Source organism: Astatotilapia calliptera, chromosome 20 (genome assembly GCF_964374335.1).
Source record: "Astatotilapia calliptera chromosome 20, fAstCal68.1, whole genome shotgun sequence".
Classification (NCBI taxonomy): domain Eukaryota; kingdom Metazoa; phylum Chordata; class Actinopteri; order Cichliformes; family Cichlidae; genus Astatotilapia; species Astatotilapia calliptera.
Genome location: NC_137441.1, coordinates 4123121 through 4146669, shown reverse-complemented (window position 1 = coordinate 4146669; position 23549 = coordinate 4123121). Strand labels below are relative to the sequence as shown.

Genomic DNA, 23549 nt, shown 5'->3' with positions numbered 1-23549 from the left:
GCACAGGTGTGTTTGCGCGTTGACGAGATTCTCTACCAGCAGGATCAGCTGGAGCCCCGCCCACAACCCTGCCTCTCAGCCAGTCATGGGAGTCCGCGGTAGGAATGGAGAATGGAGGAGGGGGAAGAGGAGTAGGGAGGGGAAGAGCGGGAGTGGGAGGTCCGCTGCCGGAAAACTGGGAGCTGGCCTACAGTGATTCAGGGGAGCCGTATTACATCGAGTGAGAAATACTTATCAGTTCTTCTTCTGGTGTCAGCTGATTTAATCCGTTTGATTATGGCCATCAGAAAAATATGTTGAGGAAAGCCATGGATGCTGTAATGCTGTTTAAACTTTAAATTTATCTTTTTTCCAATGAAGTCTGGTACATACAAAATATTTGATCCTTTAAATGTCTTATTCTGTGAACCAGTCCTGCTTGTTTTTGTTGTGTGAGTCAGTTTTTTTAATTTTCTTGCAAACTGAGACATGAGACCCACAAACAGGAAACTGAGCTGAGTTGCTGAATGTTTCCTGTCTTTGCAAAAATAATAATTTCCAGTAGCAGGCAGAAAAAGCACTACATTTTAACTTATCCTCAATCTGTCAGATTATATTGTCCAGTGTGTTGATGATGGTGGTGGTGGTGGTGGTGGTGGTGGTGGTGGTAATTAGGATGTGTGTGTTCCTCTGTCCATCAGCCATAATTCAAAGACGACCAGCTGGCTGGATCCTCGAACTCAGAACAAAGAGACGACGTCTTCTACAGAACGTAAGGCGGTTTTAGATCATTCATTCACATGCAATTCATCTTGTTTTGTTCATGATTATGTCACATAATTGCTTCTCTGAAGGACATTTAAAAATATTACAGTCATACCCTCAAATGGTTATATGTTATTTTTAAATTCTAGTTAAATGCTTTTTATTTGAGGTGGTATTTGTGTTGAAACTTCCCGTTTCCACACAAACTGCCTTGGATGCTTTCATTCTGGCAGCAGCAGCCAGCAGAGGGCAGCACTGACACACAAACTCCACTTTTTTTGTTTTTATTGTCACACCAATCAGAAAGAAAAAAGAACAATATAGATGCATGCCTGTCCTCTGTGAGTTTTACACGGAAAGAAAGAGTCCACGTCCTCCCTTCCTGCACATGAACCTCTGGAGTTATACAAGCATCCTTCGAGGATAGGACTAACATTTCCTCTTTCCCTTCTCTTCATCGTTTTTCCTCCTTTGCCTGCCTCCTTTCTTTGTCCCCCATGTCTTCTCTCGCCTCTCAGTCCCAGAGTTCACTGACCAGCCCAGTCAGCTGAAGGGCTACTCCATCCACACTCGGCTCTCTAAAGGTCCTCGAGGTTTCGGCTTCAACATAGTTGGAGGAAGTCGACCCCGAGAGTTTCTGCAGGTGTACAGCGTCACACCTGGAGGACCGCCTGCTCTCAACACAGGTACTGATCACAGTACAGTTTACCTTCAGTTATGTCACAAACCTGAATCTGTTACATGGTTTTGGATCCAGGTTTCTGAAATCCAGGTAAAATGTGTTCAAATGTAAAAGCAGGACGTTTCAAAACCCAAATCACAATCTGGACTCTCATAATCACATAAAAAGCATCATAAAGTGGGAGTTGTTGTCGTGGGTCAGGTGGTCAGAGGAGAGAGGTTGATATTCTCTCTCTGTGGAGGATTACGGTGCTGTTGATTAAGAAAAATAAAGAGCTGAGTACTAATCTCATGATCTACAACTAATCCACACACGTGCGCTCTCACACACAGTTTAATCTGACCCACGTACCCACGCCTCCTCCCTGTGGGTTGGTTCACATGCTCTGAGATCAGCGTGGAATCAGGAATGAAACAGAGCTACGGAAAAAACAAGCTTAAGACCTGTTCACGTGTTGTGGTTTTCATTTTAAATAGATGAAACTTTGTCACCCAGAATGAGAAGACACAAAACATTAAATCTCATTTACACTTGTAGTCCTCTCGGTTCACACCTGGATTTTGTACCTGTGCCTGTTCACCTTACTGCTCACTGAAAGGCGAGAGAACGTAAAACATCAATATTCTCACTCAAATGATGGATTATGCTTGTTGTGGACAGACAGAGATGCTTCAGGAAGTCAAACTGAGTGTAAAAATGTGTGCTTCATGTCTTTGGATTCTAACTGTAAACTAATTTCTTTGGTAATCACAGATTTCAGCTGCAGCAGCTGCACATATGCACTCCTGCATGTCCTGTTAGACATTAAGACTCTAACCAGTAGATTTTGCTTCCTCGAAGCGGACATCCTGGTCTACATCAACGACACCTGTGTGCTGGGTCGCTCTCACAAAGAAGTGGTGGAGATGCTGAAGTCGGTACCGATGGGTCAAAGCGTGGATGTGGTGCTGAGGAGAGGATACCCGATGCTTTATAACCCCGACGGCTGTCCCAAACAGAGCCTGGAGACGGTACAGCCCTAAATTTACTTGAATTACTTAAGGGCATAAAACTGTTTAAATATCAGTTATTTTAGTGTGATTTTTTTTTTTACTTTTTTCCCATAGAGAGGGTGAAACATTTCAGTGCTTTCAAGTTAAAAGATTCCCCATGACTCCTCTTCTGCCTGCTGTGGGAAACTTTAAGGCCTGTGTAAGAGATCAATGACTTCACAGCCAGTAAAAACAGGCATAAAATACAAGAAATAGCTGCCTTTTAGCACACACTAACATTTCCTCTTTATACAAACAAGCAGAGACAAAATTAAGCAGAGCCGAGATAAAAACAATGAGTTATCGTGTCTTGTTCTTGTTTTGCAAATGCAGACAGCCAATCTTTAATAATTGGGGTTGAGAAGACTTGCACAGCCATTTAAAAGTGAGCCGTGCAAATATTTAGACCCTTAAATCAGTGGTTCATCTGTGAGGTGGGCTCCACTCGTGGGACATACACTACCAGGGGAAAAGTGTCTAACCTCATATCCGACCTTTCAGCAGCCGCAGACCCCCAGCGAGTCCGGCAACCTGAGCCGAGGCCTGACGCACCTCACCTACAGCCGCACTCTGGACGCCAACGGCAGCACGCCAGGTCAGAGCAACCGTGGAAACCACATGGTTTACATTTACAGTCCTCTACTCTCATCACAGCTGTGTGATACAAATTTAATTTAGAAACATTAATAATTTATTTTAATTCACTGCATAATAATGTGGCACATTAACAAATAATAAAGGATTGTAAAAACACAACGATTATTTTGTAATTTTACTAATTTCTGCTATTTGTAGCCAGGGAGGATGATGTAATGAGCTGCCGGCTCAGGGGTCCCAGCGGGGGTATTTAACATTTCTTGTTGGAAAGCCGATCAAAGGCCTCCAAAGGCAGAACAAAAGCACGAGAGTTTACAATGAAAAGTCTCTACAAAGTGAGAAAGTTATCAAAATAAGATAAACAAAACACAATGGCTTATCCTGCTGTGGGACCCGTCGGCGTGTCTGCGTGGAGGGTCCCATTGTCTCGCTCTCTGAACTTATTTATAGCTCATGTAAAAGAACACATCACATCAGAGTTGAACCTAAGAACTTTGCTTTTCTCTGACAGCTGTTAAAAATAAAACACAAATTAACAGATTCATCTTCTTCTCTCTATAATCCAGGCCTGGCACAAACCCCGCCCTCTTATGCCACTCAGCCAATGACAAATGGACTCACGGGCCCACCCACCCCCACGTCTTCTGATACCCCACTGGGTCCACCACACCCTGCGGAGAGGACGCTTACCAATCACAGTGACTCTGATGGCGGCCTATCCAATGCAGGAACTCGAAGGTCAGTGAGGGCATCAGCAGTACCTCACACATCGTGGTGCTTCCCGGATTCTTTTTGTGAAAACGAACCTCAAAGGTTCTTCTGTCCTTTGGGAAAAATCCTGCGCAGCTTTAGCAGTGATCTCAGAAGTAATGGTGCTCAGCCTGTTCCACTCTGCTCTTCCTCACAGGTCTTCTCTGATTCGCTACAACAGCAACACTCTCCCCGCCCTCTCTTCCACTTCCCTTCTCCAACATCAGAGCTCCAAGTCCTCAGAGAGTGACCTGTCCACATCCACGCTCCCCATATCCTCCTCCACGCTCCCCATCACTTCTTCATCCTCACACACTCTTACCAAACTTGCGCTCTCTCAGCCCGAGACGGGCCTCCTCCAAAACTCCACCAGCTCCAGCAGCACAAACAACACCCCCTCCTCTTCTACACCTCCTGGTCCGCCTGTGCATCGCCCACTGATGCCTCAGACCTCCCTCGCTCTGACCCCACCCAGAGACATCCCACCCTGTGGCTTTAACGGGTGCCCGGCCAATCACCAAGCACCCTCCACAGCATCCAGAGGAAACCCGGGATTGGTGCTCCCCCTTGGAGCCGGGTCCCCGGGGACAGCCCACGGCGGGGAGCTCGTGCCGGTGGCTCTCAGCCGCAGTGAGAGCGGGGGACTGGGGTTCAGTGTGACAGCAGGAGGAAATGGGGGTCAACAGGCAGTAGTCAGGCGGGTTTGGGATCGGAGGCAGTGCCTGTCGCTGCAGTCAGGAGACATTATAGTGAAGATCAATGGAGCAGACGTCCAAAGCTTCAGCTTCTCCCAGGTAAAAGATTTTCATGGCTTTATCACCTCGCTCGACCTTGATATTCTGACTGACGTTAGCTCAGCAGTGAACAGTTGGTCTTTGGGAAGAGGGAAGCTCTCATGGGTGCTCATGGGAGTTTTGTGGATATTTCTCCGTATATCCTAGAGGTGTTTTATTTCTGTGTGTCAAGGAAAGAGAGATGGTCCTGTTTAACCTAAAAAAGAAATCCAAATCACAGTAGTTTACCTGCCTAAGCCCTCCTTGTTACTACTGACAGACATAGCCATTGGTTAATGAAAACTAACCGATGTCTAATGTGACGTGATGAGTGAGGAACAGATCTGACACTAAAGAAGTTCCATCAGAAGTAATAAACACGAGTTTGTTTCCTTCCTCAGGTGCAGAGAGTGCTGCAGGAACACACCAAGCAGGGAGAGGTTGTACTTCTGGTCTACAGAGGAGGTAGATACGCCCGTTACCCCAACCCTGATTCACTGATGACTGTGACTGTTAATAACACCAATGCAAATCTAAGTATGTCGGGCTCAGGCTGCAGGATGTCTTCGTCTCATCAGCCAATGATTGTGTCATAAATGTTTATGCATTTTGACACTGGTTATATTTGGTGCAAACTAATCAATGTTATTGAACAGCATAGGTTATCCAGCAATTCCTAGAATGTAAATAAGCATGCAGAAATGGCCAATAATGTGTTTTCATTTTGAATGCCTTCACATCGGGAGGCTTAGACTTAATTTCTATTGTCACTCACTGTTTGGTTAACTTTAACTGGTTAACTGGTTTGATTAACTGCTTAACTTTAGATCATATCTATATGACATAATGAGAACTTAAGGGCTTACTCTTTCCTCCGTCAGCTCCCGTATCCTCCCCAGTCGTCACCCCCAACATCTACAAACGCCTCATCATCCCGCACGGAATGACCGGCCCTTCCTCCTCCCACCCCAACACTTCAGCCGACATGCCTTCCCCGTCCACGGGTGCCTTGGTGGGGGGTATTCCCCCACTCAGCCAGGCTGGCTTGGCCCTTGAGAGTCCCCAGGAGGGGCAACTACCAGCAGCAGGGAACCACCAAGGTAAAAGCATCCAAGAGTAGTAGTGAGGTGTGCTGCTAAGTGAGTGGCGACTGTGCCAGTAGCTGTTTTTGTTGGTGTATAAGTGACATGATTTCCCAGTTCTGCCTCAGAAACAGCTCCTGCAGAGGAAAATAATAAATGCATTTATTATTTAACAGAAAATTGGAAAACAAAAGGCAGATATTTCAGCACATTTCTACACTTCTACATATTTCTACTTAACTATGATGGGCTGTGTAAATATTTAAGTAAAATACTTTTTGTTGTAAAGCGAGAAAGCCAGAAAGAGGCAAAGGAAAATCATTTATTAAGGGAATCATTTAACAAATCTTGTGCTTTCCAAGCAAATCCAAAATGCCAGGTTTCTTTAGAATGATCATTTTTAGATGATGTGGGTCCCGTTGCACCCACAGTGTCGCCTAATTCTTAGCTATAAGCATCTTGAGATGACAGATGTTGTGACTGAATACAAATAAAGCTGAACTGAATCCTTAGGTGCCCCTCCTGCCCAGACGCCTAACGGACCTCCAGCCTCGGCCCTCATCCAGAGCACTAGCTTCCTGGACTCAGTTCCTGTGACGCTGACCTTAGAGCCACGTGACTTGTTGGGCGTGGAGGAGAGTGCCGGCGGACCTCCTGCACTCAGAGAGGGCGGACTAGGAGCCGTTCCTAAGGATGGAAGAGGAGGAGGAGTAAAGTCAGTGGATGTGGAGCTGAGGAGGCGACAAGGAGAAGGCTTTGGATTTGTTATCGCCTCTCAGGAAGTGAGTGGAGGTGAGTGGCAAAGAGTCCTCCGTATGTCCAGCTTCTGTCGGCGTCACCGCCTGTTATATGATTGAGTTTTGTATTTTAGGTCATCTTTTGAGGTTATATTTAGGTCCTGGAGTTTTCAGTTTGTTTTTACCTCCCCTGTGCTCCCTGTTTCCTCGTATCCAGGCTTAGTCTTTGTGTTAGGTCTTTTTCTGTGTCATTACTTTGTACTGTATTTTGGTGCTGTCTCTTGTGCCATGTATTTAGCTTTATTTCCCATTTGTCTCATTAGTTTGATTTTGTTCACCTGTGCCTTGTTTCCCCCAGCTGTGTTCTCTCTCCCTAATGACATCATGCCTCTATTTAAACCCTCAGTCTGCTTGTGTTGCTTGTTAACCTCCCCTTTGGGCCCCTGGTCTGTGTTTAGTATCGTAGATTATTTTCCTCACTTTATCCGTCCTAGTTTGACATTCCTGTGTGTGACGCACAAAGAAGTACAACAGAAACAGGATTCAAGAAGAATATACCTGAAACGGACAATAGAAAAACAACTGCTTCAAATTATCATTAAGCAAATGTTGTTTAGATGGTCTAGTGGTTAAATTGTGGCGATATTATTCTTCCAGCAAAAAGAAAATTTGACTGTTCATCCAAAACAAGAAGAGAAAGCAAACAAGTTATTTCCATTGATCACTAAATGGCGACAAATCAAACTGTTAGAAAAAGCAGGCAGTCAATTAGTGGAGAGAGCTATTGGACTTGAAAGGGACTTTCATTTGGTAATATATGTGATGCATAAGTAAGAAACACAACCTCTCTACTTAGCCCGAGGGGAAGTGGGTAATTTAAAAGTAAAGGAATTCAGTGGGCTGGATCACAGAGTTGGAAATGTTACCCACTGACACTTGAAATGGGTTAAAAATAAAACCTATTGAAATCCTTCAATCTCTCTGAAGATATAGGATGAAAAAAATAAATAAATAAATGATGGAAACTTGAAAATTGTTTTTCAAGCCTACTGTTCACCAGCGATCCAGAGTTCAAGTTCATATTCAAATAAACAAACATCTGATTTTGGAGGGAAGGGCAAGACTTTTTATACTGGTACATTTTTGGTTTCTGTTTGAACAAGCTTTGGTGCATGCAGATAAAATTTATCTGTATTGGTTAAAAAGGACCAGAGGAGAAACAGGAAGTTTTGAACCGGATATCCATTATGTTCCTTCTGTACATTCTGGCTACAATAGAAGCTGAGAAAAATGGCTTCGTCAGCCTCAGGCCAGAGTTACCTTACTGATGTTTATACGTGTCTGCTGTGATTTTAAGGCACTCAGCTGCAATAAAATAAAGGTTACTTGTAATAATTACAAAACAAGAGCACTTAGCTTATAAGTAACTATAACCCTGGGCACTAGATTTGCATATCACAGTTTAGTTTGGGTTAATAAGCAACTCGTTTCACATGTAAACAAGCCGCGGGTGTACAGGGAGGAGTTAAAGCTTTCAGATAAAAGCAGCACAGTAATACATAAATGCAGTCCAAGATTCCCTCCTCCTGAAACTGTGGTGGAGCTGACACAAAAAGCAGCAGAAGCTGGACACAGTACAGTAGCTGTGCAAAAGCACTGAGGGATTTTCCACAGCTGGGTTTGTGGCGACTCTCTGGTTGATTTCAGCTGCACCTGAGCTTCTCTGGTCGGCATTCAGCTGGAAGGAACAGAGAACTGAGCGACAATGATACACAGCACTCCACTGCACCTCCTCCTTTGGAAATATAACAATCATCTCCACTGTTAGCATTCCTTCCCCTCCACATGAGTAATTTCCCTCCCACCGCTATCTGCTCTGCATAAGCCCCGCCCCCTCTGACTGTCCCTCTATCACTCACTGCAGCTCAGCTCACTCAGTCCAGCTCCTGCTTTTAGAGCCGCAACCTGCTTCACGCAGACAGCACAGAGAGACAGAAGGACAAACAGTGAGGACAGAGAAACAAGGACAGAGCATTGTTGAGGTCTCGGCTCGGTTCAGGTCTGAATTATCCATCATGTTGGAGCGACTGCAGTCAGCTCTGAAAACTGTCAAGGACTCCAAATGTAAGTTTAGTTTGGATTTTTAAGCTTTCTTCTAAATTCAAGGCTGACTTGGTTTCTGGGAGGTCCGTCCATCATCGTGTCTGTGCCTGAGCCGTATTGATTTAGAGTCCTGCTGTGTGTGGGTCAAAGGTACTCCTGAATTTGTACGTGCACTGCTGTGGAACAAGTTTTCACAGCCTGCTCCTCTTGTGCTTTGTTCCCTAGTAAAGTTTTTTTTAAGAGGGTTTTTTGTCATCTGACTACAGGCTCTAACCAGATCGCCTGTGAACCATTTATTGTTGGGGTGAGGTTGCATAAGAAGAATCATTTCAGAAACTAGAAGTTGTTGCCTTTCAACACTGTTATCTTAAATGAGTTTTGTCCTGGGTTTGCATAATAATGGAAAAACCTACATAAAGCAGTACATTTGAACCCTAACCAACACTAGCTTATTAAGAAAATAAATGAATCTGCAACTTAAATGTTTTCTTTCTCATCTAAAGAGCCACATGCTGCTTCTTTATGTTTGATGATTCTCATCTAATGTGAGATTCTTCAAAGCTTCCAGTTGATACTAAAAAGTAATATCAGATTAGATACTGAGGAGTCCACTGATTCATGTTTGTCCACCACACAAAAGGGAAAGTGAAGTTTTGTGAAAATACAGTTGCAGTGGCAGCAATAACTGTTTCTGTTTCTGGGTGTCAGTGGCATCAGAGTCCACAGTGTACAGGACAAAATAACAGGCTTTCACTTACTGCAGCATCTGGAAGAAACACTTGAATGTAGTCAGAGCTGGTAACATGTTTCTCTCCAGCTACTATGAATCTGTTTCCTCCCTTGCTCCCTCTTTAATCTAAATCCTTCTCCCTTTTATTCCTGTCTCCTTGTTCTCCTCCTCAATCTGTATCAGCTCTCTGGAATGTCTGAAATAGTTTCACCTCATTGAAACTATGTGCCGTTATTTTGTGTGTGTGTGTGTGTGTGTGTGTGTGTGTGTGTGTGTGTGTGTGTGTGTGTGTGTGTGTGTGTGTGTGTGTGTGTGTGTGGACCAGTTTGAGTTTAGACCTTTGTGAGGTGTCTGGTCCTCACTGTGGCTCAGACTGTATGATGTGGTTTTTACTGTATGTTCCCACATCATCAGTAATGCAAACATGCACAGGGCTGAAGAATGAGCTTGGTAGCAAATTTCAATTTTTAATTAAATAGTTCTTTAATTTTTGTTACCTTTGCTGTTTTCTGACAATATTAAAACAATGTGTGCGCCTGTGTGTAAGTTATGTAATATTAAATCTTCATGACATAACCCTTTGAAATTCATTCAGAGCTTAGCTTCATCTGCCGGCCTGTTTGTGTCCAGATGTGCTGTCTATTTCCAGCTGTGGTTCACTGTTAAAGGAGTCCCAAAATTAACACGAGAATATATATGTAGCCCGTATTAATCCTTATAGTTCAACTATTCCTCTCATTTTCCATCTCTGTGTTTTTAATTATGAATGATAGTTAAATAAAAGATTATTTATAATATCCTGGATCATTCTGACATCAAAAAGAAGTCATGTTGTACGGAGGTTTGAGAAAATGTAAACACTTTTCTAATGAATTTCTGGTCTCAGTTGCTAATTTCAAGCCTCACTGAAAAGAAACAACATTGAGTTGTAAATTATAATTCCATTTAAAGTCAAAGGGACAAATAAATATATTTTCACCATGAGCGTGCAGCATCCCTGGGTTTTTCAGTCACATGTGACCCCTTGTTTGGCTTCAGCATCCAAAGATGGTAATAGCAGAATCAGTCAGCAGCAAGAGGGCCTCATTAACCCTTTGTATCATATTTGATAGATGAGTTTCTGAGACCTCTATCGCATCAACATGATCAATACTTGCCATAATTTCAAAATGTTATCGACCAAACTCTTTTTTTTTTTTTTTGTCTAAAATGAACATTTTTGCTAAAAAAAAAAGTTGCCAAAAACTGCCAATGTATCAAATGTCAAATCATAAACATGATATAGCAAAAAAATAAAAAAGTGAATTTTGTTATAAGGGTTAATAATCATCCCAGTTCCAAAAAAATCTAAATTTTCTGGCTATTTCTTGATGGGTTGGGTTTTACAGGGTTAACCAATGGGTGACATCACTGTGGCCAGATCCATCTTTGGCTGGAAACAACCACCAAATAGCCAAAAGGACCAAAAATGATACATAGTGATGAGCATTACGTGTCCTTATTTAAAAACTGACCCGTTGTTATACATGCTGACTTCTTTCCTGTCCCATTCCAGTCACACTATGAACAGCAAAGCTCCCATGATTCCCAGAGGAATGCCGTGACTCAAAGAATTTCTGAAAAAACGTCAGCCTGTGCTCCCGAGGCGGTCGTGTGTCGAGTGTGAATGCGTCTGTTCGTGCTTTAGCATTCGGAATAGGAGATGTTAAACTTTCTATTAATAGCAGCTTTAATCCATAATTCAGCAGAATTATGAGCTGGGCTGTGTGTGTTTGACAAACTGGAGCGCAGGTGACTTCAGGCTTATTGGACTATGAAATTGGACAGACACACACATTTGTCTTTCAGCACTTGTGAGGACTTCCTGTACATGATGCATTAACGTGCTTCTTACCCTGAACCTGAACTCTCACCTGTGCTCTAGCAGTCTTCTGAAGCTCTCCCAAGGTGAGCTACAGACTCAACGTCCTCGCAACGAGAAACATCCTCATGTATTTAACCATTCACCCGTAAAAGTCCCACAGCATAAAACTCCAAATATTAATACTCAGACATCATCTGCTTATTGCGCTGCTGACAAAATCTGTTTATTAGCATAACTCTGACTTTCTAAACACATAGAATTCAGTTATGTCGTGCTGCAGTGACGCGTGCTGGTATTACTTGGTTACATGTGGTCATATTTGAGTATTTATATTAAATTAGAGGCTATAGTCTGTATATAAATGGGAAGCATCAATAAAATCACTGCAAACATTCTGCTATGACACTGCTATAATCTGTCATAAAAGTGATGACAAACATATTTGAACCTCAGGACTCTGTGTGAGGCTGAGTTTACTGAAACTGTGTGAACTGATGTGTGTAAAAGTACAGATTATAATTTGCCACTTCATGGTTCAGGCTCATGACCCATGGCGACTAGTGGGAGAAGCATGACTTTAGTTATTGGATTCAATATGATTGGAATAAAGTGTAATAATAGGTGCTCCTGCTGTTCATGTGGTAACTACCTGACTTTGAGGATGCTCCGACAGCCCCTCCTGCAGATGGGGGGCCCCATGTTGCTCTTTAGGGCTGGACCTGTAGGCTGGCTTTATATATGTGCAGGTGAGCCTTCTGAAGCCAGTCGGAGGTGGGACTAAATCAGTGAGCAGGGCAATGATAATGCTGACAAAAAAAACAATAATTGGTTGTGGCGCACATAAAGTGACTCCAGCACCTTCTGGGTGCCTCGTAGGTGAGGATATTTGGCACGTCCTACTGGGAGGAGACCCCGGGGTAGATGGAGGACATCCTGAAGAAATTACATCTCTCAGCTGGCTCGGGAACGCCTTGGGAAATTTTCCGTACTATATTTTATGTTTTGAGACTTCAAACTGCAATATTGTGAGGACTGATTCTTAAATAACGCTTTTCTACTGAAGCAGTCTAAGTGCTTTATACAACGTGCATCATTCACCCATTTATAGAAGCACTATCGAACATTTACACAATGAACACATCAGAGTCCCTCGGTCACCCCGGGATTGAACCACCAACCTTCCAATTAGTGGATTACCTGTTCTACCTCATGAGCTACAGACATGTGAACTGTAGATATAGATGGATATGAAATGTTGGAACATATTGAATATAGAAAACTCAGCAGATACAAAATGAATTTAGGTTTTTGTTTTTTCCAAGAGCTCTTTGTGTGCTTCCCCAACATGTAACTGTGTCTCCTGGGGTTGTTTTTCACTCCGAAGGCTGGTTTAGAGCCAGAGCCTAATCTGAAATACAATTATTCATGTTTCAACAGTCAGAGCAGCGTCTCTTATCCGGGGGGAAAAGTTCCAGTGTCGCAGGTCTAGAATCAGGAGCCACTTACTTGCAGGATTATGAATACCAAATAAGACTTTATAAGTCCCACACACAAATAAACTGGGCTTGAGTAAAAATTAATTTAAAGCAGCAGTGTGCAGAAAACTACTGAGTTTTTTTCTTTTTTTTTTCATTTATAAAATGCCAGCTGGTGATAACAAAACATCAAATGACAGGAAAATGTGATGAGTGTCATGAAGCTAGCTGTTATGTGTTGATGTTGATATGTTAACATGGCCTCTAGCCTTTTAGAGAGAAGGCAGAGCGGACTTGTTTGCGACTCTGCACCAGCAGAAAAGCACCTGGGTTCATGTGGGCAGACAGGAGGTATGTGTGATGTTTGAGGAATGTGGAAGAGGTCTTATGATGAGGATTTATTCTGTGTGCAGGCACAGGAGGGTCTTTTGGCCGCATAACAACGTCAGTAAATCATTTTTGGTATTATATTCAAACCCCAAACAACCAAACAGCATCTTTTCTGAGCCATACACAGAAAACTGCATCAGAGTTTACCACAAGGACAGTAAATAAACAAAAACACGATGAGCCGCCTGACCAAAGAGTCTGGATCGTGGTGCTGGTTGTGGTGTTGTGGTGAAAATCATGAATGTTTAGTTACTTTGAGATATCAAGCTGAATTTTTCCTCAACAGGTTAATATTTTATTGGTTTTCTTTGTGCAGCACATCTGGAGTCAGAACTGTGGTTGGAGAAAGTGATCTAGCAAATGTTCTCATACATGATTCATGGAGTCAGACCCAGAGAGGCCTCACACGGAAGGAGAAGGAAATGTCCAGAAGTACATGTCAGGACATATGAAATAGTTGTATGTTTGAGCAGAAAAAATGGCTGAATAGAAGTTTGATTTATGGATTTTTGGCACAATTTTTAAAGTTTTTTTATAGTTTCTTCAATAATTTAAGTTCTTTAACTTGTAGTTTCGGTCCCACACTTTACCCCCACCCTACATCGAAAACAAGAGACTTGTGTGAAACTGTTGACGTGATGTGTCAAGCTGAAAAGGAGGCTGGTCTTTACTTAGTCTCTACTTTGTTTTTACGGCAAAACTTTACCAGAGCCTAAAAAATACATTGTTCAGTGGACCAAGAGGGAACACGGGGCACTGTCATTAGGAGACACACAGGACTTTATCCTCTGGGATGGGGGGGGGGGGCTATGATTTGTAGAGGACACAGTTTTTGTATCTGTAAACCACCACGGTTGGTTTTACATCAGACAATTAAGATGTGAGTGCAGACGTGTGAGTTTCAGCTTTATTTCAAGGGTTTTAGAAAAACCTTTGCATGAACTTTTTGGGAATATTTGGATATTTTTATGCACATCCCCAAATTTTTAGAGGCTTAAAAGTAAACAAGTTAAAATGATTTTGAATGTTTTTAATACTTGAATGAAAACAAGACCAAATGCTGCATTTTTACAGGTTTTTACTGCCGTCACCTTCAGTTGCTGCTTGTGGGTCTCTCTGCCTTCTGTTTTCTATTTAATAACTGAAAAGCTGCCCTGTTGGGTTGAGATCAGCTGACTGGCTGTTAATTCCATTTCTTCACCTTGAGAAACTCTTGGGCTGCTTTTACTGTCTGCAGCTGCTGTTATTGGGTCATTGAAGGATCTGTCCTAATCTGAGCAGAGCGTATAACCATATACACTTCATAATTCATGACTGCTATCAGCAGTCACGTGATTAATGAACACCAGTGACCCAGTCCCACCAGTGACAATGACACGCCCCGAGAGTGTTCTTGACATGGTTAGATGTTGTAAAATAGTTTTTCTGAACAATGGAAAGAATTCTGTGATCATGCACTTCAGGCCAGTCCATTCATTGATTTTACCAGACTGTTGATTTTTTACTTGCTCTCTCTCTTCTTTACAGTGAAAAGCTCTATAATACAAATTCAGCACTTTGAGTAAATTTCTGATGTCTGCTTCATTTGTAATCAAGTAACAAAGAAGCGGGCCTGACCATGAAACTGCTTTGTCCTCTGAAAATGTGAGACTGTGTATAGAAACTATGGTCTCATAGTACCTGTGAGACCAGGCTGCTATCGTCCAGTAAGAAGCAACTGGATATGCATGAAGGCAAAGGCATGGAGACAGATGTGTGCACAGAAATACAAAAGACACAAAGATTTGTAGTGACTGTTTATCAGTTTTGGGTTTTTCTCATCGCTCTCTGCCTGCAGCTGTCAGCCTGGATATTATCACACTTCTCCTCCTCTGCTTCACTGAAGCATATTTCTCTCTCTGTAGCCTCGCGGTGCCTCCTCCACTGACTGAACACAGTGATCTCAGCACTTTCTTATCAGCTCGCATTCACCCTCCTACACCGTGTGTTTAAACAGCATTAAATACACACTCTTTTGCCTCTTTGATATTTTAAAGCTTCTTAAAGTGACTTTAAAGGAGCAGGTGGGATTTTTGTCCTGCTTCAGTCCATTCTCTGCGAATCCTGTTTACATCGCAGTCCTGCCGAGTGCAGGCCAGTTTATTTGTTCAGGCTGTGTCTGAGCTGCAGGTCGACGGCAGCACGAAAAATTCTCATGCAGGTTTTCTCACGTCGGGGCAGCCTCTGTTTAATTAACTTTCAGCTTCATTTGAAGTAGTACGTTAATCCGCCAGAGTCAGTGATAAAAGCCAGCTGCATTTTTAATATTTTCAATATATATTTTTATACCAGATTATATCCTGTCCATTCATAGTGTGCACTGAACCAGCCAACAGGTGATTTAGAAATATTATGTGTATAAAAGTTCATTTCAGCTCATAATTTTTCAACTTTATAAATTTATGCTCTACATAGGAACCCTTTTGTTCATTTTTGTACCTTTTTACAACTGTATTTTATTTCTCTATGACTGCTTTTTGTTGCTTTTTGGTCATCTTTGCCCATATTGCATATCTTTGTGCTCATTTCTTATTGTTGCCGTTATCATTTTTTAATCTCCTTTTAGTCATTTTGTGTCACTTGCTCATTTTACAAGTGGTTGCGCCCATTTTTTTGCTATTTTTATGGCTGTTTTGTGCATCATAAGTCAGTCAATATGCAGTGTTTTTGTTCTACATACCCCTAACAGCTACTGTCTTTGTTAAACTGGGTCATGTGAGCAGGTTACTGTAATCAGGTGAGCTCTCTGGCCTTCAGTCACTTCCTGTTTGATCTCCTAGACTTTACAACCTGAAACTCTGCACACAGTCAGGAGTTGGGACTCGGTGGTGGTTTCAGGGTCATCGGTTTGTGTATTTGCTGGTCATGTGACCACGCAGTCTGTTCAACCGGAAACGTTTTTTTCTTTTTCGTTTGTCTTCCATTTTCTTTGTTCTCAGCGATTCAATGATTAGTGTCTCTGAGCTAGAAAATCTTTCTCAGAATTTCCCCCCATGGTCCTCCCTCCCAGAGATTTCAACACTGGCTTGGATCAACGTGTGTGTGTGTGTGTGTGTGTGTGTGTGTGTGTGTGTGTGTGTGTGTGTGTGTGTGTGTCTTTGTGAGGACTGTCCTCACTTTAAAACAGACATTTAAAAGGATTTTTAAGGTTTTAGATTTGGTTTCGAGCTTCAGCTTTAGTTTATGTGCACTTAGTATGCGTGTTACGATAGAAATAATACAAAGGCATAATTCTGTATGTGATACCACACTATGGGGACTTGAACAGGTAAATAATTTAATGCTACATCTTTGGTTTAAGGTTAGCTTAACTTCTGACCAGTGTGAATCTCCAGAAATGACTTTAAACACTACATTGGTGAACTTGGCTGTTACAAAAACAAACTCCTACAAATGTTTTTCCCTCAGTTTAGTGATTAAAAAGGAAAAAAGTTCAGAGCAGGATCGAGCTGAGATTAACTGGTTCTAAACAAGATTTAGTATTGGTGCAAAGTCCACCAGTGATTAATGAACGTGCTCAGATAGGCGCACCTCAGAGTGCCTCCACTGTGACAAATTTAAATATATATTTATATTTGATAGTAGGGATGGGAGCACTGGCTATTGTAGGAAACCGGTACCCAGTAGTCCAGGTCCTATCGATCCTGCTTATTGGTTCCTGCACTCGCACTACAATTAGCTGATGTCAGTTCGCGTGCCAGAGGAGGAAAATAGTGACACAGTCTGGAGTGTGGATGTGGACATTTATTTTTATTGCACAAAAGGACGAGATAAATGATAAAGTGTAAAACTGCATCCAGGACAGAAACAACCGCATTATGCTGCTAACACAACTTCGATGCAAGCATCTGCCGAGACAGCTTTATATTCTACAAAGAGAAAGATCTTAGAGACGTGTGTGTCCTCATTAGGGACTTGTGTTGGTGTGGGGTTGTAGCCTCAGGTTTATATTTTTAAATGGTGATAATGAGACATTGTGCTTCAGCCATATTACAGAGTAACATGAAAGTAACGAGTGTAATGAGAACTTTTTCCCGGGAGTAAATAACTGCATCATTTTTAAGAAAAGTGTTCTGTGTAATATGCGTAATAATGATTTTTTTGAGTAACAACTCCAACACTGATCATAACAAAGAGGTGAAATAACACGCACAAACATTTGACTACAGCATGCAATTAATTTGCATGAATATTATTTCTTTATTGCTGCTTGGTGGTGGCTCAACCCAATGAGAATCGATAAGGAATCAAGTCGATAAATGATATTGATAATGGAATCAGAATCACTATATTCTTATCAATTCCCTTCCCTATTTGGTAGCATGGCTCGACTATGTACATATGTGAAAACCCCAGAGGCAAGGAGCGCAGAAGCACAGCACACAGAACAGGCGTCAGTAACAACACGACATGGATTCATTCAGAAAAGGCCATAGCAGGAGTGCCTGGGGTGGAGGTGGGTTGCAGAGCGGATTGCACATGTGCAGCAACTTTACAAAGGTTAAAGCAACTCAAAGAGTACTTTCTTTAGGAAATTTGTGTCAAAGGTTTTCAGTTTGATTCAGTTTTCTGTTTAGAAATAGTGCACGTTGTACTGTGCTGTGGTTTCCCTCCTCCCCACTAACACTGCTACTGCCTGCATCACTTTCTCTTCATGCTAGAAATGGGAACTAAAGTTGCCAGAGTCTCAGTCTTTATATGTCTTGGCAGGTGGGCAGGGCTACTTTAATCAGGTGCACCATTAGTCTTAGTTTTGAGGACAAAATTACAATTACAGGCAAGTGTACATTATACTCAAACGTTGCTCTGTCCAACCTCACCAACACGTTTCTGTGACAGTGTTTAGGCATCGATCCTGCCCTCACAGGACGCCTTTGGGTGTCATACAGGAGTGAAAACCAGATCACTGCTGTGTGCGAGTCTTTGTTTCTTTGTTTCTACTCTGTGCTGATAGACAACAGTCATGTGACCACCACAGGTCATACCAACACCCTGCAGTTGGTGTTAATGTGGTTTGACTGTGGGTCTTTCTGCTCCTTTATTTAGCTGCACCAGCTGGTAGTTCAGCCAAGCAGAGTGAACAGGCCTCAATTATTAAAAGTGAAGCACATGTATTATTACACAGCAGCAAGGAGAGAATACACAGCGTCGGCTAAAGTCTCACAGTTCTGAGTAAATCCTGTCCTAATCGTTAATTGTACTTTTTGGAAAAATATTTGGCAGGTTTCAGTGTTCTTATTTGTCATTTCAACTCAGCAGTCTGTACCAAAAATATCATGATTTGTCCAGGTGATGTCTGACCATGTGACCTCTTTCTCTCCTTTCTCCAGCCCCATCGCTGATGTCTCACCGGTTCGTGACGGTGCGTCGTGGCAGCCCGGCGGCTCGCAGCGGGCAGATCCAGCCCGGAGACCAGCTGGAGGCGGTGGAGGGTCGGCCGGTCGCAGGTCTACAGCACCGAGACCTGGCCCAGATCCTGAGAAGAGCTGGGAACACACTGAGGCTGAGCATCACTCCTCGACACCGTATGAAAAAACACAGATACACTAAAAACACTTATACCTACAGTAAGGCCAGTAACTGTAAATAAGCCTTTTAGCTTCCTTTGCTTCACTTTTAAGCCAGCTTTCTTCTGATTGGTTACCTGAAGTAAACAAAGCAACTGAGCAGCAGGCGGGGCTTCTGTGCAGCTGGTTCTGGTTTCTTCCTGTTAAAAGGGAGTTTTTCCTTCCCACTGTCGCCAAATGCTAGCTCAAAGACGGTTGTGTGATGGGGTTTCTTTATAATAATATAGGGTCTGTAGCTTACAATATAAAGCACCTTGAGGGGACCGGTGTTGTGAAATGGCACTGCATAAAGAAACTGAACTCTAATTACTGCTAAGCCTGTGAAAGTGGAGCTTGGACATCAAATACTTTACAGAGAGCTCTAAAGTTAGACACAAGGACATCACAGTATTATAGCTTATACTTGTATGGCTGCTACACTAGCCATGTCTCTCCAGTCAGACACTAAAATATTTTCCTTAGAATAATATTGCTTCAGCCTTTAATATCTCTGCCTCTCCCTCTGTGACAGCTGAGGCTCCTCCTGAATTGAATAAGCAGTTACGAAAGTGGATGGATGATGAAATATTTTTCCTAAACTGCTTAAATTAACAGATTTTGTACTGAAAGATAACACTTATCTTTCACGTCTTGATTGCCTAATTCTTAAATCTACTGTGATGGTAAATAGAGTCATCTCATCTCCCTTCTCATTGTCTTTTTCACTTCTTCCAGATTCCTCTTCCCTGACCGAAGCCGCAGATCTGGACATAGATGGTCGGATGATAAAAGGACCCAGAGGGAGGTCAAAGGTCGGTTTAACTTTTGTTTTGTTGTAATATTACTTTGATCGGCGACTGTCATCTTAAGCCTTCTTCACGCATGAATTGCAGCCCTGAATTTGTCTTGATATGTGGTGCATGTGAGTGCACAAATGACCAGGTGTAGATGTTCCACTTTCTGCACATCCTACCGAGGACAGGATGTGCAGGAAGCACCGCCTAAATCAGAAAGTGTTTCCAGCTGTGCAAAAGTGTCTGAAGCAGACCGCTTCCTGCTGTGTGCTACATTTACATCTAAATTGTCTGAAGTTTACACTGGAAGACAGCTGTACTGTGGGACTGTCATTAAAGAGGCAGTACTGTTTAGTATCTGCAGTATTGTCTGTCTGTGTCCAGCAGGAGGAGTCAAAGTTCTACAGCGTGGACCTGGAGCGAGGTCCTACGGGTTTCGGTTTCTCTCTGAGGGGTGGCAGTGAATACAACATGGGACTGTATGTACTCGGGCTGATGGACGGGGGGCCAGCCCAGCGCAGCAACAAGATACAGGTACATGTGTACTCGTACTATTTAAATACACATACAGGTGCAAAATGCAAAATCCTGCTCATCATTTTAGATTTAGGTTCAGGCTGAGGTGTCAGTCATTAGCTGTTTCACAACAAAAGTCTTAGTGAGGAGACCGAATTCTTGTTTTTATTGTGAAAGAGGTGCAGGAAGTCTTATTGGGTTTTTTTTTCTTATTTATTTTAACAATAATCTAACCTACTGACTAAAACCCTTCGTTAATACTTTAATGCAGGTGAATCTATATGAGAGGAAAATCAAATCTGTACACCTTAAACATTAATGTGAACAGACGATCACAGGCATCCATTAAAAACATTTGGACATATTTCAGCGTCCTGATGAAACGAATGCGATGAGAAGTCTTTTACTGACTCGGTAGAATAAACTCTGACAGTGAAACCATGAGTCTGATCCAGGACTTTCTCAGAGTTTCCGTCAACTGTTCGATTAGTAGATGACACCTTCTACCTGCTGAGCTGCAGGAGAGAAGCCTGCCTGTGTTACTGCGTTTGTGCTGTGCAGAGATTCAGAGATGCTCTATTAAATCTACTGATGATTCATCTGCAGAAACGCTCTCTGTGATCTGTCATATCTGGTACTGTTAAAACACACGACACCGCTGAGCCAAAACACTGACCTCCAGGGGAAGTGAACATCGTTGGGTGTCAGGTAGGGACAGTCCAAGTCTGCAGGGGTGAGGACTCACCTCAGACTTGTTTAGAGAACAAGTCTGACAAACTTCTGGGGACTTAAAGGATCTGCTGCTGATATATAAGGAAGTCCAGTCCCACTGGGAAGCTTGGAAGTCTGTAGAGTCCAATTCTTGGCTGGTTCAAGGTGATGCCAGATTTGTGGAGAAAAAGTGGAGACTTGGTGTGATTGATGCTGGATCGGGTCTGAACGTGTTTCCTATATGAGCTGAGCTTTGGGCACAGTGAAACAGCAGGAAATGCAGCGGAGACGTTTCCACTCAGACAAACATCACTCAGGATCTCCGTCAAGTCGTTCTTTGTGATATTAAACCTTCTGAAATATTCAGAGCTTCACTTTGTGCCTGCAGCTCTGAGACTCTGATCATCAAACATTCAACATCGCAGCTGCTCGCATCGTTCTGCTTCCTTTTTTGTTGTTCCACAAAAAAAAGAACTTCACAAAATGCTCTGCAGCAAATGTAGCGCCCCCCAGAGGCCGAAATAGCCAACCTTTCTGAACAGTTTAAATCCTGATGTCTCAAACCACCTGAATGTGTCATGTTTGTGCAGCGTCTGTCAACTGCAAGTTGAACGTTTTTAAATGACACTGAGCTGAATTATGAACTGGATAATAAACAAAAGTGAATTAAAGTAAATATCTAAATAGTTTAAGCAGCTTTAGCACTTTAGATCTAAGAAGTAAAATATTGGACTGAAATATGGACTGAAAATAATAATAATCTGATCTGTAATTGTCTCTCTGATGTCTTGCAGCTGAATGTAGTTTTCAATACTGTCAGCATCCTCAACAATCTACACAAAGACTTTTTCATTTCTGATGATTGCACATGCCCCTGCAGAGGATGTTTGTCGGTGCCTGAAATCACATATACTCAGTTTTATGCTTTATGCACTTTCCTCCTGATGGTAAACAAGGTGTCACCGTGTGTTGCAGGTGTCCGACCAGCTGGTGGAGATAAATGGAGACAGTACAGCAGGAATGACTCACAGTCAGGCCGTTGAGCAGATCAGAAGAGGAGGACATCGAATCCACCTCGTCCTCAAGAAGGGAAACGGATACGTGCCCGACTACGGTGAGACTTCACAGGACGGACTGTTACACATGACACAGCTGAGAGAAAACTGAGAGACATTCTCTCTGCTAAGACTTCAGTTTCAAGTTCTTCTTGATCCTCTCTGAATTCTTTGATCTTTTATATCTTTTAATCAAAATGGCACACGGTGGCCCTGCGACAGACTGGCGACCTGTCCAGGGTGTACCCCGCCTCTCGCCCTATGACAGCTGGGATAGGCTCCAGCGCCCCCCGCGACCCTGAAAAGGATAAGCGGAAGCGAATGGATGGATGGATGGCACACGGTGAAGTTTGACCCCAAAGCATAGGAGGATCACTGAGTCACTCTGGGCGTGTGTCCAGGGGCACTCTGTCTCATTATCCATCTACAGCTTACAATCAGCAAGATTAATAATAATCCTGCTGACAAATACACAGATAAACCAGCAGCACTGAAAACTGCCTGGACTCTTTACTGACTCACTTGCTCTGTTAAGACAAGAGACTGAGGAAATAGCCGGGAAAGCTCTAACTTTGACAGCCTGCCCACAGCAGCTGAAAACTAACTTGTTCCAGGAGAGTTTGCATTTTCTGACCTCATAAGGTCGGAATTTGTGCAGAAAATCGCTTTTGTGTCTCTAGCAGCAGGGTTGCCAACAAATCGCTACAGACCTTCAAACTTCATGTGGCCTTCCGAGTAGCTCAAGATCAGTGCATAGAGAGCTTCCACGAATGGGTTTCTATGGTCGAGCAGCTGCATCCAAGGCTTACCGAGTGCAATGCAAAGGGCTGGATGCATTGGTGTAAAGCACGCTGCCACTGGACTCTAGCGCATGGAGACATGTTCTCTGGAGTGATGAGTCACGCTTTTCCTACTGGCCTGCTGATGGATGAGTCAGGGTTTGGTGGTTGCCAGGGCAACGGCACTTGTCTGACTGCACTGTGGCAAGTGTAAAGTTTGGTGGAAACTCTTCTCATAGCTCAAAGAAACAGTAAAGCTTTAAAATAATAAGGTCAGTGAATTTGGAAGCAATCTGTGTAATTCCTAAAAGCTCAGGCATCTGATTGCTCTCAGCACTCAGCTTCAGAGCGTTTTTTCTTTTTAGGCTCTGCATGATGTCATCAAAAAATAGAATACCCATCCTAATATGGTCATCTCAGCTACAGAAGCCCCTCCCATCAGGTTTCATAAAAGGGGAGGAGTTAAAAAGTTTGTTTCAGGCAGCTTGAATAGCCCAGCCCACTATAAGATAAATAAGGATTATTTTGAATTGAGAGTTATGCAAAGCTACTCTATTAGAGTTCAAAAATATAAATATTGAGATGGAAATAAGAAGATGTTCATGAATACTCTGTTGAAGAGGCTTTTGTAAAGTACTCCCTCATCACTGACCTTTGACCTGCTTCCTCGGCTCTCTCACTGTTTGACTTAACTTTCTTTGACTCTCTTTTCCTCTCCTTCCTCTTGTTTTTCCTCCTCCTCCTCCTCCTCAGTGGAGCTCTCCAGCCTGTCTCTCTGTATGACCAACTCTAAACAGGGGGAACCCTGCTTCTACGTGATTGGACGCACTGAAAACACGCGGTTGGTAACTCCGTGTTTTCCCATCTGCTTTCATTTTCTTCACTTTCACTTCATCAATCCTTCATCTTCACTGATCATCAGCTGCAGTCTGCAGCATTATAGTCACATGTGAATAGCCATCAGATTACTGTACTGAGTATTTTAAGTGTTATTATTTGCATGTAAAGCGCCACACGTATAGGTCCAGTACCTGATAGTGAGTAACCTGACAGTTTTATGTTGTTTCTGTTTAAAGGTACATTACCACCATCTTCTGGTGGTAGTAACATATTACAGCCAACCAGGACCCGGTAAAAACCCTGACTGGCTT

At 42.7% G+C, this 23549-nt stretch overlaps 1 protein-coding gene across 8 annotated transcripts in view; it reads left to right on the top strand.

Moving 5' to 3' along the window:
* Nucleotides 1–23549, top strand: part of magixa (MAGI family member, X-linked a) — a 62118-nt gene that overhangs the window by 32107 nt on the left and 6462 nt on the right. For 3 of the 8 annotated variants that reach the window (XM_026153454.2, XM_026153456.2, XM_080295260.1), the window contains 14 exons: nucleotides 40–220; nucleotides 681–751; nucleotides 1263–1430; nucleotides 2267–2436; nucleotides 2959–3052; nucleotides 3621–3792; nucleotides 3962–4598; nucleotides 4979–5042; nucleotides 5459–5677; nucleotides 6173–6451; nucleotides 18328–18522; nucleotides 19279–19355; nucleotides 19722–19871; nucleotides 21540–21678. In XM_026153454.2, coding sequence (XP_026009239.1) covers nucleotides 40–220; nucleotides 681–751; nucleotides 1263–1430; nucleotides 2267–2436; nucleotides 2959–3052; nucleotides 3621–3792; nucleotides 3962–4598; nucleotides 4979–5042; nucleotides 5459–5677; nucleotides 6173–6451; nucleotides 18328–18522; nucleotides 19279–19355; nucleotides 19722–19871; nucleotides 21540–21678 — 2616 coding nt within the window. Of the gene's footprint in view, nucleotides 1–39; nucleotides 221–680; nucleotides 752–1262; nucleotides 1431–2266; nucleotides 2437–2958; nucleotides 3053–3620; nucleotides 3793–3961; nucleotides 4599–4978; nucleotides 5043–5458; nucleotides 5678–6172; nucleotides 6452–18327; nucleotides 18523–19278; nucleotides 19356–19721; nucleotides 19872–21539; nucleotides 21679–23151; nucleotides 23240–23549 lie in introns of all 8 variants that reach the window. The other 5 variants (XM_080295261.1, XM_026153460.2, XM_080295257.1 and 2 more) reach the window with 5 other exon arrangements.